The following is a 15,964-nucleotide window of genomic DNA, read 5'->3' on the forward strand; positions in this document are numbered from 1 at the left end:
TAAAATTTCAAAAAAAATCTAACCCCCCCCCCCCAAAAAAAAACCTTAGTTTTAATATCCCTTTAACGAAAAGTGAAATGACACCAGTGATCCCAAATAAGGCTAGCCTTAAACTATTCATTTTTTCTTGTTCATCTTAATGTTTCCCCAAACAGGCAGCCAACCCTATACAGATTACCTGTAAGGCCAAAGACTGAGGCTGGGAGAAATAATCCCAAATACAATTTTAGAGGAGTTCATAAGGAAAGGGGAAAATTAAAGAAAAGGAAACCAGGAGAGATGGAAATTAAAGACCAGAGGGTAGACTAGAATGGGCTAGAACTGTAATAAGGCTAGGGCCCTTCATACCTGCCTTCTCAAAGTTATGAAGATAACTCTGTGAGGACATACCAAATTAATTTGTGTATAAAAACCTCATATACACTGTAAGCGTCCCATTTCCGAAAAAAGTATGATGACATGGCAGAAAAGAGATGTCAGATTGTATTCTGTGGCCCTAACCGGTGGTGATTTTGAGTGAACCCAGAAATTTATTTGTAGTTCCTGGGTGTGTGAACTTTTTCCACTTTCAATTCGGCTACGTATATTTTTCATGATGCCTCTGCATCAAATATTGACTGTGCTATTGGGGAAGTGAAATGATGATTCTTTCCCTGTAAAAATAATGCTGTACTTGTGTATTTTTTAGATTTTGTGACCACGGGAGAGGATAGATCAATGAGGATCTGGAAACATGGAGAATGCATACAGACAGTCCGCTTGCCTGCCCAGTCTGTATGGTGCTGCTGTATCTTGGAAAATGGAGACATTGTTGTTGGAGCAAGGTATGATTATTATTGATATACAGTACTGTACTATCTCAAGTTAATATACTGAACTGTTTTGCGGACGTCATAGCTGTACTGTAGAAACAGTATAAAGTTTTAGAGCAGATACCACAGCATACCTATTATAATCGTTGTCAGCCAGAAAAAGCCTGCTCTGTTTGCTCATCTGATCTCCGCTTCATTTTGTTAATCAGGGCTTGACTCTTGCCATTTGGGAGAGAAGCCCTGCAGTCCTTCTATCCAGCCAGAGAATCCTTTTTGGATACTGAATCTTTTTCATTGGACAGGGCGTGATGGGTTGGCAGAAGTTGCCACCTGGGTTGGGGTATAGTCTCAAAGTAGTAAATGTCAGAATTTTAGTAACAAAGAAACTAGGACCAGAGTGCTGACAGATGTAAAAGCATTCAGCTTATGATGCCTGCTGTCCGATATGACTTTTTTACTTTTAAACATCTAAAATTTAGCCAACAGGTTTTTCCCCTTTTTGGATTTAAATTTGAGAAACCCCCCACTATATGTTTGTTACAGGTTCCCATTCAGACCGCTTACCTAAAAGTAATTTGAAAAACATACTTTTACCTTTTTATTTGTTTCTTTGAAACGTGATTATACGTAGGACTCTAAGGGAAGCTGCTATTGCTTTGAAAAGATGGCAATGTAAAGATAAAGGACAGGCTGGAGGAGCAAGGCTGAGAGACAATGTTCCACCCACGTCTTGAGATTTTTAATTCTTGTGATTTAAAGACAGTCCTGCACATCTAGTTGATAATGAAACCTGCCAACACAGTACAGACAGGGTTAATTATGGCAAACACAGCTCCACTGCCCCCTCCTAAATATTGTATAGAAAGCCAGAACTAAGTAGGATTTACAATTATAAGTGTATAGCCTGAAAAACGTGTTCCATTTCCAATCTCCTGTTATTTCAATATTTTTAGAATTAAAGGAGAACTATGGGGTAAGTGTTTTCCCCCATAGTTCTCAGGGTCACGGGAGGACATAAACTAGCGTCCTCCCATGACCCAAAGCTTCGTATATCGCGAGCTACAGCTCGCGGTATGCTGAGACCGCTGCCGCCGGGACGGAACCCGACATTACTGTCGATCCACCCAGCTGCGTGATTGACAGCTGGCTCTGCCTATCTAGAGGCAGAGCCAGCTGTACCCTCACTCGTTCGTTCCTCCAGTCAGCGCTGGAAGATCGGAGCGGGGAGGGGGGGAATCCCCGCAGGGAGCCGTGAGTGATAGTCATGGCTCTCTGCAGGGACAGGATTGAGAAGTGAGCGAGCGACTATGTGTTCGCTCACTTCCCGTTCTATTGAGCCGACGTGTGAGAGTTTCATTTTCACACGTCGGCCCGAACAATGAGGTTGAATGAAAATCACTCGCCTCATAGTTCTCCTTTAACTGCCAGTAACTAGAATTAACAAACCCATAATAAACGCATCAGATTTAAGCTTTTATTGATTTGAGGTCTACATATAAACCATTCGCAGAGCTGTTCACCCTGTGAATGTCTGTGAACATTCATAACACACAAATAAAGGTGAAAACTACTGTTCTTAGTCTATTTTTTTTTTTTCAGATCGAATAAAATATAATTTAATACTGCATTATGATCAATAGATGATGGAAGCGTAGAAAGTATTTTCTGTGCTGCTCAGCTCCATCTAGTGGCCATAATACAGAATTACATTACATTGCACTAAATTCATGATTCGGTGAGTGAAAGCACGGCCTTTAGGAATTCAATCTAATTGGGATTACTTCAGACTTTATGGGCTTTACTACTATGATTATGGGCCCTAGACATCCAGTCATGCTGATCAAGCTTGTAGTAATCCAAATGTATGGGCTCCTCAGTCCTATACTGTCCACTTTCTGCGCTACATTTTAAGGCCTTGTTCACATGGGAGCATACCATGAACGTGCGTCAAATGTGCATGAAGGTTTGCGCTTCGACGCACGTTCATGATATGTGCACAAAGTGGAATGCCATGGCTTTGCCATAAGAGTAGATGTGGATCAATGGGGACGCGCACCAAACAAGGGAAGCAAGTAGCGGTTGAGTTGTAGTTTCCTCATGGCCTTGTTACTTGCGTATTTAAAGCTGAACTTCAGGCAAACAGCGTGATACAAAAATGATATAAGGAAGCTGTTTTACCTGCCAAAAGGTTTGCATTGCTGTCCATTCAGTCCTAAGTTTAATACAACTCTGCCACACAGCACAGTCCTGTCTTGTTGGGCAGGGGGCCTGATTTTTCTCTCCTGTAGTTAGGTACCACTCGCAGGTGTTGTCCTTCCCTTAGCCTGTGACTGGACAGTGAAAGAAGAAGCTGCAAACTGTTGAGCTCATCTGTCACTTGCCTCTCTCCCATTAGCATGTTCCTTGTCTGCACTTGAGCACTGCAGCACAAATGATTGACTTTGTGCTGCTTCTTCCTCTTAGTCTGAGCTCTGCTGCACAGGGACTGCAAGAGGCTGATACCAGGAAAAATGTAGGCACTTCTGCTTGCATTTAAAAACTACATGTAATTATGTATTGGCAAAAACAGAGCTGCTTAATTTGTCTTTTATATCTTTATAGTTCAGCTTTAATGTGAGGCAAAATGTTTACATGACAAAAACACAACATGCAGAAAGTATGTATATTTTCTGTTTTAGTGATGGTATTATCCGAGTCTTTACAGAAAGCCAAGAGCGTGTGGCTAGTGCTGAGGAATTGCAAGCATTTGAAGATGAACTGGCTCAAACAACTATAGATCCCAAAACCGGTGACTTGGGAGATATCAAGATCGAGGACCTTCCAGGAAAAGAGCACCTAAGTGAACCTGGTGAGTTCCGTTAAGTACAAGTGTACAAGTGTACAGTGTGGCAAATAATGATTTGATCCCCTGCAGATTTTGTAAGTTTGCCCACTTACACAGAAATGAAAGGTCTCTAATTTATCAGAGGTGTATTTTAAATGATGGAGACAGAATATCAACCAAAAATCCAGAAAAAACACATGATATAAATGTTATAAACTGAGTTGCAGTTCAGTGAGTAAAATAAGTATTTGATCCCCTACCAACCAACAATAATTCTGGCTCCCACAGACTGGCTATGTGGTACACAGAGGAGTCCTGTCATTATAAGAAGGTGCTCCTAATGACAACTCGTTACCACCAAAAAAAAGCTCTATCTGTCCCCAGAAAATGGTATAAAATTAATTTCAGTACAGCGTTGTATGACGGAATAAATGTCAGTAGTACTGCACAAAGTACTGCAGCGCTATATACTGAGGAATGGTCTGGCCAGGAAGGGGGTGTAAACACCTGGTCTTCAAGTGGTTAAAGCTTTGTTTTTTGGGGGGTTTTTACTATTATTTTCTTGTTTATGGGAGCTACAGTTGCTATTAAAAAAACAAAACTTTTTACTCCTTTTATTTTTTTTATTTCCTCGCTTTCCAGTGGTATCCAGTCTGCTAGCCCCACCCCCTCTGTACGGGTGCCTCCATCAGCTAGCCGACTGCTGTGGAAACACCCATACGTGCACGGTCATGGCCGTGCCCGCACCTAGCTGTGTGCGTCCATAGACACACACACACAGCATGTGACCGGCTATGCCCCCACCTTTTGCAGTCACAGCTTGACAAACGGCAGAAGGAGCCTATTGCTCCTCTGCCCTCAGTACCCTTCCCCCCGCAACCAGGAAGTTCAGGGAACCCCAGGTGTCTTCCCATTGGCAGAGGAGGAGACGATCGGCTGCAGGTAAGTGGGGGGGGGCTGTGCTTTTTTTTTTTTTTAAAGTGCTGGGTGTTTTTTGCCTTAATGCAGAGAATGAATTAAGGCAAAAAACACCCAGATTTTAATCCTTCTTTAACTCATGAGTTCAGTGTCACTTTAAGAACAGCTGACATGAGGACAGTCTTTTAGAGACATTACTATAGAGACCCTTAACCTGGTTTTGAAAGAGATGAGCGGTGAAGTGTAGTCACTGTACAGTTCTGTAAACCAGGAAGTAGAGCCTTCATTTGAAACGAGCATATGTGGCTGCTCCGTGTAGAAATATGGTTATAACCTATACACAGATCCTAGGTTTGTAAAACAGTCATTATTTAACATTAAAATATATATATATATAAAATGACAATGGTTTTCTATTAATATCATGTCAGAAAATTCACCTCTTTGAATTGCAAATGTTTGAGATTTTTTGTTGTTGCCGTCTTTTGTGACTTTTGTTAAGCAGTATAAGGTCTTTATTGGTAATGACAAGAGACTCACACGTTCAGATGTATTTAGTTCTTATGAAGCCATCCCCTTGTAACAAAGCTTGCAGTAATCCTTTTGTCTGGTTTTTATAGGTACTAAAGAAGGACAGACTCGTCTAGTAAACGAGAATGGTAAAGTGGAAGCATACCAATGGAGTGTTGGTGAGGGGCGCTGGATCAAGATTGGAGATGTAGTTGGCTCTTCAGGAGCCACTCAGCAAACTTCTGGGAAAGTCCTGTTTGAAGGAAAAGTATGAACATATTCTCACTTTGTTTTGTTTTTAAATCTCTTTACAGAGAACTTTGTCAGCTGTGCTCAGATGAAACCTAGAGCTTGCTATGCAGCTAGAGTCGATATATTTCAGTATAGCATACAGAATGTTTAAAGGCTAAGTATGAGGAGAATAAATCTTACTCTTAGCTGTCCTACACTAGCTCTAAGAACAAGAGCTGATCGATCACAGAACTGCTGATAGTCACCGCACTCTGCTAGGAGCAGAAGCCAAGAGCTGAGCTGTCAGTCACTACCCCCTGCAGGGACTCCCTCCTCCTCTCTCTACTCCTCCAGCACGGGCTGGAGCTACAGACAGAGAAGGGGTGGTTGTGGCTGGTTCTGGCTCTTAGCCGTGAACAGACAGAACCAGGTGTCATGTAGGCAGCCCGATGGATCCCCATAATATTGTCTGGATGATTCTTGCTTACATTGTGGCTCTGTGGTGTCAGTCGATAACAGGCATAAACCCACTATATGCTGACTTTGGCTCACAGGAGTACATTTAGTGCATGTTCTCCGGTGACCCAAAAGTGAAGCCAAAAAGAAGTTTGACTTCACTAGTTATTTCACCCAGCTATTTACGCACCATGTCCTTCAGTGGTCACAGCTGCCAGATGCTTTCTAGTTTTTCCAGACCTTATGTAATTACTTAATTCTGTACTCCTCCTTTTTTTTCTTTTTTTTATTTTTTAACTGCATTTTATGAAGTTAGAAAGTCTGAACTGTCTTGTTTTTTCTTACAGGAATATGATTATGTTTTCACAATTGATGTAAATGAGGGTGGGCCTTCATACAAGTTGCCATACAACATTAATGAGGATCCATGGCATGTGGCACACGATTTCCTGGAAAAAAATGACCTGAACCCAATGTTTTTAGATCAGGTTGCCAAATTCATCATTGATAACACTGGAGGACCGATCATATCTGCTACACCTGCTGGATTCTCCGATCCTTTTACAGGTAATGGCAGCTGGAGATGTTGCTTAGGCACTGAAGTAGTCTGTGAATCATTATAAGCAGTAATAAGGGATTTTCAGCTTTCCCAAAAAAATGAACCACAGGCTAATCTATGTAAGCACCCTTAACCCAAACTTTGCTATGATGCTACAAGTAAAATTTATTGTCATTTCTTATTAACACAGTAAAATGAAATCCTATTGAGCAGAGGCAGATTTTGTTCTTTTCACTATTGTGTGCAGGAGTTTTCGAAATGGAGGCGTAGATACGACTGGATGACATCTGTTCTGTGAATATTTTTCATTTATTAGATATTATAAATAGATATTTTCACTATAAAGAGCATTATGTACTTTTTCATAGGTGGTGGACGTTACATCCCTGGCAATTCCTCTGCTTCTGCTTCTGGTGCTGATCCCTTTACAGGTAAATGGAATGCTTTACCTCTTCCTCACCAACAGTCTGCTTTATTAATGTTCCCTAGCACAATACCCATGCCAGGGATGAATTTAGTAAATATCCCCCTTTAAGTGCCATCAGGCAATCACATGCAGGCTGGAGACTAAAATAAGCCTTCAGCCTACAAATGAACACTGCTATCTTTTAGGTTGCAATATGATGTGCTGTGTCATTTATTTAATGGTGTAATTGGCATATACTGTTGCAAAAAAAATCAATACAAAAATATAGAAAAGTGTTTTTTCTTTTTTAAATTTTTGTGCATTTGTCAGCCTAAAAATTAAAACAGAGCAGGGTTTTTTTTTTTAATTAAAAAGAAAAGTCTACTACATAAAAACTTTGTCTTAAAAAATGAGTGTCTAGAAAATATTGACCCCCCCCCCCACGAAAGCATTAATGATGCGTAAATTGTCACAGCAAACCGATTACAGCTGTACAATACCTTCACTACATTCTGGGATTAATGTGCTGAACAATGTACCTCTGACACACTGCAGAAGAAGGCCAGCCATAGACTGCTTGAATTTTGTCTGGTACCTGCTTAATCGTCCAAAATTCGAGTCATGTGTGGCCCTGCAAGCACCACCTTTCTCAACAAATGTCGATTTAAAATTCAACCAAACCAGATGGAAAATTATCGGCTGCGCCACTATTAAGGCAGCCGTAGGTGCTGTGGCTGCCGAATACAACAGCCAGCAGTGGAGATTCCTCCATCCACAATGTTTGAGTAGGGCAATCAGATTATTTCCTGTCCTTCAGTCCATGAGCTGAAAAAAAAATAAACTGGAGCTAGCTGAAGACCAGCCTAACATGTAAACTGATAGAGTTGTACAGTTAAGCACTGCCAATCCCCTCCTGAGCGTCTTCTGAACTCCGGGTGAAGTTCTTGATGAACTCAGGATGAAGTATGCATCTACAGTCGGGGAGAGGGTGGGGTACTTTAGGCTGGGGGGTTAAAATGGATTTGTGCAATTATCAGTTAACATTAAATATCTAACTTTGTTATACTAGGAAAATCTGACGAACCTGTTGTAGTTTAATTCAAGCTTTAGTTTTCTAAAGAACATAACTGAACTCCATCCCTTTTACTGCATGTATTTTTTTTTACTGTGTCCTTGTTTTATATACATGTCACATGCCGCAACTGACTGCTTTATATATGAGACAATTTAGCCTTTAGTGAAAATGCTGTCTTGGTGTGTTGAAAAGCCTGAAATGTGTGTCTTACAGGTGGTAGCCGTTATGTGCCTGGTTTTTCATCCAACTCGGTCCCCTCAGCTGGAACAGATCCATTTACAGGTAACTGTTCTAACCAGACATGGCTACAAATGGGATTTTTAGACTGGATGCACACTTTTGTAGTGTGTAACTGCATGCACATCAGCCTGTGTCGCTGTGAGACATCCCATTTGAATAGACTGTCAGCGCACAGCAACACAGTTTTTCAACACCGCACACTGCAATGCGCAGATGGTTTACATCTGGGCTATGTGATCTGCTGAAACGCAGGTCTGTTGGGGTGCCATTCAAAATGGAAACATAAATATGTAAATTCTTTGGTTGAAATGGCTTGCTACCTCATTGATTGAGTGCTATGACATAAACCCCACAATGAAATGTTTGTAATAGGGCTGCACCGATATATTTTTTCCGTACTAGTCAAATACGGATACCGGCATCCCGATGTACCGTGGGCGCAGCTAATCAGGAAGCCGGGCGATGTCTATCGAAAGAACACCAGCTTAACGCTCTCTCGCAACACTGCGAGGCAGCCCGGCTTCCTGACCGATCAGGAAGCCGGGCGTCAGGTCGTGACATGCTCCCTCATGACACTGCACTCGTGGGACAAAAGGAGAGAACTGAGAGCAGCAGCTAATGTACGGCACTTATAGTTAAAGAGTGATTCAGGAGATCACATGCCCCCCTCGAAATCCTGTCCACAGACAGTGCTGGCACCCCTTTCTTCCATTAAAAAAATACATTACCTCACTGAGCAGACACTCTACAACCTCTCACCCCCTCCAGGAGTATTCCTGAGCTTAAACTCCCTCCTCTTCTGGGCTACAACAAAATGGCCACCACCTCTCCTGAACTGAGGACACTTTCTGCTATCACAAAGTTGCGGAGTTTGAGAGTTCAACAGGGATTATTACACTGAGACGGCTGGCGCAAGCGTACTAGTTCCATCTGGTGTGAATCTCGTACTGGCAGTCACCGGACATGACTTCACCATTTGGAGCTCGCCCAAATGCTCAGTATCGGCACCGACACCAGTATCAGTGCATCCCTAGTTTGTAATAGCAAAAATCACCCAACCAACTGACAAATGAGTGAGTCATCTGCTTCTCCCGTTTCATGTCTAATTGCTCTCTGCCATAGGACGAAAATGTGTACATTTGTGACAAAATATCTTGTATACAAGTTCTTTTCTGAATTTTTTATTTTTTTTTCTCACAAGATTCTAGTCACCTGGTTTGAGTGACGGTGGCCACAGTCTAGTTCTTCTTGTATGTACATTGTCTCACAGGGGGTTGATGTAAATTTGTGTCTTGCGTCATTTCTTGCAGGGAGGAATGCATACATATCAGCTGCTGCCCAAATTCCAAATACCTACTTTCCCAAGAAAGATCCTGTCACCTTTGACCAAGCAAACCCAGGACAGATTTTGGGTGAGTGTTCCATAACAGACTCAAGGTAGCATGTTTGTTGCCTAATGCTGCCATTTTTATTAATGCTGCCAATTATTGAGATGTCTCTGAGGCACTTCAGTTGATGTATCTTGGGTGACAAATGTTTTTTAGTCAGCATATTATCATTTGAAGGTACCCATAGGCATTATGGACCATTCTAGGCAAGAATGACGAGTCTCTCCTCTTGCATCCTCCCGGAATATCCCTGTCACATATCCCAGTGGACACATCGGCTGGGGGGCGGACCTGGTGGCACATCATCGAGGGCTGGCGGCAAGAACCCCAAAGAGACGGCCAGCTCCCGATGACCAGAGAGAAAGATGGCTGTGGGGGACTCGTTGTGTGACAGTAGAGCAGCGGATCACAACAGGACAATCCTTGATTCACTGGGCGGGTGAATGTTTTTTTTGAAGATAACACTGCAAAACAGGGTTTCTTCAAACTTTCCACTTTAAAGACAAAAGAATTGTGCATTGTTGTTTTGTGCCTCTTTGACTCACCATATAGCTGATGGTAATTAATGTTGCCCAGTGAAGAGTTTTCTACTTCTGCAGAATATATTTAATAGAAATATTATGCTTATGAGTAATATTATACATTTCATATCTGTTGATCTTTATTTTGTCATATTTTTGTACAGTTTTCAATCTGTTAAATGCTATAAACTGCTTGTTTAGGTAAACTAAAAGAACTGAATGAGACTGCTCCTGAAGAACACAAGCTGCCTGAGGATGATCTAATGAGACTTGACAAGCTCCTCTCTGTAGTTGTTAATCCCTCTGGAGAAACTGCCACAGCTCAACAAGTGGACACATTATGGAGAGCAGTCAGATGGCCTGAAGGTTTGCTTTTCTTTCATTTAGTAACATGGGCTTCTTTCGTTAAATAGCCATGAAAAGCTCATAAAATGCTAAGCATGCATGTGACATGCCACATCATCTTCGCTCAACAACCTTGTTAGTTCCTTTTATTACAAATGATCAGGATATACACATTCATGTTTAGTGTTTTTCTCAGAAATCGGGATAAACATTTAATGCCCAGATCCAGCCATTTTTTTTTGATGGAGATATGGTTTCTCTCTGGTTTTTAATTCTGTCTGTGAACCAGTTTGGGATATTTCCCAAGCCCCCCCCCCCTCCTATAGATCTATGTGATACCAGTACAAGACAGAAGAAAAACGGTGTCACCAGGATGGGAAAGCACAGACAGGAATGAAACCATCACAGAGGTTTTTACCTTTCCCAACTCTACTCCTACAAAAAGTGTTCTTGTTGCTGTATCTGTCCCCATAGAAGAGCTTTTCCATTTCTGCTTGTTCCTGTGACACCCTGTCACCACTACAGAAAGTAAGGGGAAATCTCTTCAGCAAGGACACAGATAGCAATAGAAAGGTTCTTCCCCGCTAGCCATGTTGACTGGAGTTGTGCTTAAAGATGTGTTGTCCTAATGATATAAAATAAGGTAAGCACTGCTGGCTTAAAGAGGGTTTTCAGGCAAGCATCTAAATACACAGATTAAATACTTCTATTGAAGCTGCTTTTCTGAGTACTTGTAATTCTCTTTAGCTACACTGCATAGCCAGGAAGATTTATCTACTCTCTCCTGGTTGGGAGTCACAATTTTCTATTTCATCTGCCTCTACATAAACAAATGAATCAGCAGTGTGATGGTTCTTATTCATTGTCCAGTGTGCGGGCTAGAGGCAGAGGAGTAACACCAGACATTCCAAAGCAGAACCAGGAAATAGGGTTGTAGTCTGGCATAAGTGTGGCATTCACAAGAATGGAGGAACAGAATTTTAAGGCCTGGACTCCAGCTGAAGCCTTTCATGTAGGGGAGCTTTTTCTTCCTACATAGTTCGTTTTTTAATTTGTTTTATATTGTATATAACATAACTTGGGAAAACAACAGTGCTGGAGGCCCGGAAGCATGTTATACCTACTTGTATTTGTGTTTAGTCTTCAGATTGACAGAAATATGGATACCGGCACTTTAATGGCAAATCGGATATGTACATTTATTGACGTACATGGAGCATAGCTTGCCATTGGAGTGCCGGTGTTTTTATATATATATATATATATATTTATTTTCAGCCTTAACATTATCATATATATTACACACACACACGCCATCCATTGATAGCTGTTTCACCCACTTACGGTTTTGAGTGCAATTGGTATATGGAATGTATCCGGAGTCTTCCAGATTGATGCCTCTGTTTCTGAGGTCCCCTCTTGGATCCTAGGAACTGGTTTTACAAGGGTCATTGACCTCCAAATCAAGGTGAAGACCCAATTCCTTTTTGGTGCTAACCCCTGCCCCGTCTCATTCAGCTGTCACATGATGGAGCCTCTACTTCTTACTGATTCTTGCATTTGACAGAAGCAAGGCATTATTTCAAATAGGGTAAAGTCAGACTAAAGCTTGCCATATGCTATGTGAATCGCAAACGGTTCTTGATGAATCAGCCAAAATTTGCACAGTGGGTGCCCCTGTCTGAACCCTTCTGCACAGCATCCCTTGATTCAGCTGAAAAAACACTGTGGATTCTGACAGCAGCCACTGCAGCGGCCTCTGTCAGCATATAGTAGGGGATTCATCCATCCACTTTGTTTAGCATGAATAGAATAATCTGTTATTTTTTTTTAATTTAGCCCGCAGGTTGAATGAAAAAAATAAAACAGCGTATGGCCAGCTTAACACAAGGTGCCTGTACTACAGCATTGTCACCGTAAAAACTTTGTAGGCCAGTGCAAGTTTACTTCAATAAAGAGTCATTTTCATTCTCCGTTACGTGATATATATGCATTAATATTTAGGTTAAAATATCATATTTTTTTTCCCCTCTTTCTTGCAGAAATTGTATTTCCAGCAATGGATGTTCTTCGAATAGTTGTCAAAATTCCTACCATCAATGAAATGTTTTGCAGTGAAAATGGCAATCAGTTCATCAACTACCTCTTCCAAATAATGCGTCCAAGTGGCAGACAAGCCAACCAACTGCTTGCACTTCGGACATTATGTAATTGCTTTGCCTCTGAGCCAGGCGAAAGACTTATGATGTCTCAAGCGGACACTGTCATAACAAAAGCATTAGAACTAAAGGCAGTAAATAATAAGAATATCCATACTGCGCTGGCCACACTGATCCTGAACTATTGCATCTGTTTACGTAAAGCCAGCAACTTGGAAGGGAAAGCTCAATGCTTGTCAGCCATCAGCACGCTCATGGAAGTCGTACAAGACCCGGAAGCTAGTTTCCGACTACTTGTGGCTCTTGGGACACTGGTCAGCAATGATTCTAACGCCGTGCAGTTGGCCAAGTCCTTGGGAGTTGATGCACAAATTAAAAAATACATGTCTGTCACAGAACCTGCCAAAGTTCATGAGTGCTGCAGGCTCCTTTTGAGTAATCTATAAAAATATTTTCCTTACTACTGGCAGAAAAACTCTTCCTGCTATGTAGTAATTTCCTATCATGCTGTACTACAAATAAACTGAAGGTAAATTGCAGTGGATTGAATGCTGAAAGTTTGTCTTGTCTTTAAACATTTAAATAGCCCCAAAAATAAATTTTTGCACTGAACATATAGTGGGAGTTTTCCATGTTTAGGGATATCTGTATTGTACACTTTTTGTCACGGAACACCACAAGAGACCAAAGATCTCTGTAGCTTTGTTGGTCTAGGTAGCACTTGTTTATCATGTGTATTCTTGCAAAAGCAACAGAGTAGGTATTATTGCAGAAATGGTCAGACTTCACTTCTGGTTGTCACCAACTAAGAAAACATACTATGTGGGTCATGTCTTTACGGTCAAGTAATGTCTTTGTTGTTTAGTTATAACCAAGACATCTGACTGTGAAGACATGGCCCACATAGCGAGTTTTCTTAACTGGGGACATGGTCCACATAGTAACTTTTCTTAATTGGTGACAACCAGAAGTGAATGTTGTAGAAATATTGCCATGCATACTATAAAATATATCCCATGGAAATAAAAAGCCAACTGTGGGTGGAAACCAGAAGGTGGAATTCACAATTTACAAGTAGTGACTCTGTAGGTGTTTGTCTGAGTGCTTTGTAAATGAACAGATACTTGCTCTTTTTTGCTAATCTGTCTGAACATGGTCACATTAAAGAAGTAGCCACAGTGAACCTGTCTTCAACACAAGACTTTATATGTAATATAATGACCTAAAATGTAAACAAATACATTGGCTCCGGAGCTATGACACACCTGGATATGTGTACCTCTTTACTGGTAAGACATGCATATACCATGGTAGAATGCGTGTCATGTGGGCCGGGGGGGGGGGGCATGCATTTCAGAGTTCTTACAAAGATGTGATTTGCACACAGTCCACTTGCTTCACAAGTTTCTTGGACACCCATGAGACTTCAAAATTACAAGACGTCAAGCCATTTTCAGTACTTTTCCAATAAATGCACATTCTCCCATGTTTAGTCTCCTTTTTTTTTTGTAATCTATGTACATAAAGCTACCTGTTGATCCTCCCAAAAATCCTATTAGCGCCTCTTTCCTGTAGTGAGCTACAGTATGTCTCTGCAGCCTTTGAAATCCCAAGCAGTTTAGTCAAATCTGCCTGATTTTCTCCCTGCTAGATTAGAGAACACCCCCACTCTGTTATGTAGATGGAGTTGTGTGCTGTGGTCCAGCACGGGGAACGGGGCAGAGTTGACATTACTTGGGATTTCAATGCATGTGGTCAGTCATCTCAAACAGGAAGAGGCATTTCTGGCAGATCAGCAGGTGCTCTGTACTAGCAGCTTTGTGAAGTGATAAAATATGGGGAAATAATGCATGCGCTGCAGAGATGTCCTGAAAGGGTTTTCTTTTTCATCCATTAGGGGGGGGGACTGACACATTCAGAAACAGTTGGTTATACTGCTATCTGCAGGAGGTTTAGGACTTTGGCAAACAGAAAAATTGTAAGCTAGCCCTTTTTTTGTTTTGCTAGTCTCCTAGAAGGTTGAAAACCCTTTCTTCGGCTCTGCTAAAGAAAACAAAAAAAAAAAAAAACTCACCCAACAGATTTATCTGGGTACAGTAGAACCAGAAATAGTGTGGTTAACAGCATGCACCTCCCTCCACTGCTGTCAGCTGGTCTCTATATGGCAGCCATCTGGATCAGTGTTTCCTCAGCCTAGATTTGGAGGCTCTACCTGGATCCCACTGGACTGGATGCTGTCAGGCTGATGCCTGTTAAACATTCACACTCACAGCACATTGGGGGCAGAAAGAGATGAAAAGACAGAACCCGTCATCCATCCCAACCCTATTGTTCTGAAACTGTATTGTAACTGTACTGTCTCCTCCTTTTTTTAAAGCGCTGAGCAAATTGTTGGCGCCATATAAATCCTGTATAATAAATCTATCCACACCTCAAAACCAAGCAAACGGAAAGTGTTCACATCTTATCATTATGTCCACATGGGTGGTACAGGAATACAGTCCAGGCACCATTTTGGATGTGGGCAGAAGCCACTAGATCCTGCTGGTGGAATGCACAGCAACCATTCCAGCAGCCAGGAGGAAACATTACAATTGGCTTTGGGCGAGACCACTGGAACACATGGCATGGGTTCAGGCAGCAATGACTGGGAACAGGACACAGTGACATGGAATAAGACAGGGCAGGATTCATTATAGTAAGGAAAGGTACGGCAGGGTTAAGAGAGATAGAAAGTTGTGAGATGAAAGGGTAGTGCATTGCTTGTGAGGGAACATTGCTGTGCTTACTTGACCATACCTAATCTACTTCACATGCCCCAAAGAACACTACAACAGGGCTTCTTCTAAACCTGAGCTTAGAGGCTGAAAAGGTGGGGATATCAGATCAGGAGAGGCTAACAGAAAAACTTTCCCTGGTAACTGGTCTATGAAAAGGACAGAAAGAAAAAAAAAAAGATGTGTACGTATGGTTTGGGGAGGCTTTTTTATTGGTAATTTTTCCTGTGAACTCAAGAGGTGGGTCTTCTCACACAGTATGCTATCATGATGCACCAGAAAATAAAACCACCTGTGTATAATAAACATATTCAAAATAAATCCTGGCCTTGGGCTCATGCTATTTCTGCAAACAGTATAACACACAATGAAATATATTATTAGAAATTCAATGAATGGCAAATCACCTTCACACCTCATACATTTATATTGTTAATTCCCTTGAGTATGAAAAAAAAGTTTTATCTATAGATTTGCACACAAACAAAATGGTAGGAAATGATCCCACTGCCTTCCCCAGTACATATCCTAGAGCAGTGGTTCTCAACCTGTGTATCCTCAGGATCCACATTTGTCCTTGTTCATAAGGTCACAACCCAAGTCACACTGCAATAGAATGCACAAAACTAGGGTACACACTCCAAAAAATATTAAGTTCCACCCAGTTTCCCTTACTTACGAGAACTGGAGTGGATCCTTAGCCTGGGATCCACTGTGGGCTGCTGTGTTGTACGGGAGCTCCA

General features: G+C 41.5%; 1 protein-coding gene across 2 annotated transcripts in view; it reads left to right on the top strand.

The window, feature by feature from the left end:
* PLAA (phospholipase A2 activating protein) overlaps positions 1–13,051 on the top strand; it is a 27,423-nt gene extending 14,372 nt beyond the window's left edge. The window contains exons 6-14 of one of the 2 annotated variants that reach the window (XM_018568349.1): positions 689–824; positions 3,491–3,660; positions 5,175–5,332; positions 6,099–6,318; positions 6,679–6,741; positions 8,005–8,073; positions 9,342–9,443; positions 10,142–10,306; positions 12,328–13,051. In XM_018568349.1, the coding sequence (XP_018423851.1) occupies positions 689–824; positions 3,491–3,660; positions 5,175–5,332; positions 6,099–6,318; positions 6,679–6,741; positions 8,005–8,073; positions 9,342–9,443; positions 10,142–10,306; positions 12,328–12,890 (1,646 nt within the window). In that variant the 3' untranslated portion in view covers positions 12,891–13,051. The remainder of the gene's footprint in view (positions 1–688; positions 825–3,490; positions 3,661–5,174; positions 5,333–6,098; positions 6,319–6,678; positions 6,742–8,004; positions 8,074–9,341; positions 9,444–10,141; positions 10,307–12,327) is intronic. The other variant, XM_018568350.1, reaches the window with a different exon arrangement.
* The last annotated feature ends 2,913 nt before the right edge of the window (positions 13,052–15,964 follow it).

This window comes from Nanorana parkeri, unplaced genomic scaffold, assembly GCF_000935625.1.
Source record: "Nanorana parkeri isolate BGI_ZX_2015 unplaced genomic scaffold, ASM93562v1 scaffold1175, whole genome shotgun sequence".
Taxonomy (NCBI): domain Eukaryota; kingdom Metazoa; phylum Chordata; class Amphibia; order Anura; family Dicroglossidae; genus Nanorana; species Nanorana parkeri.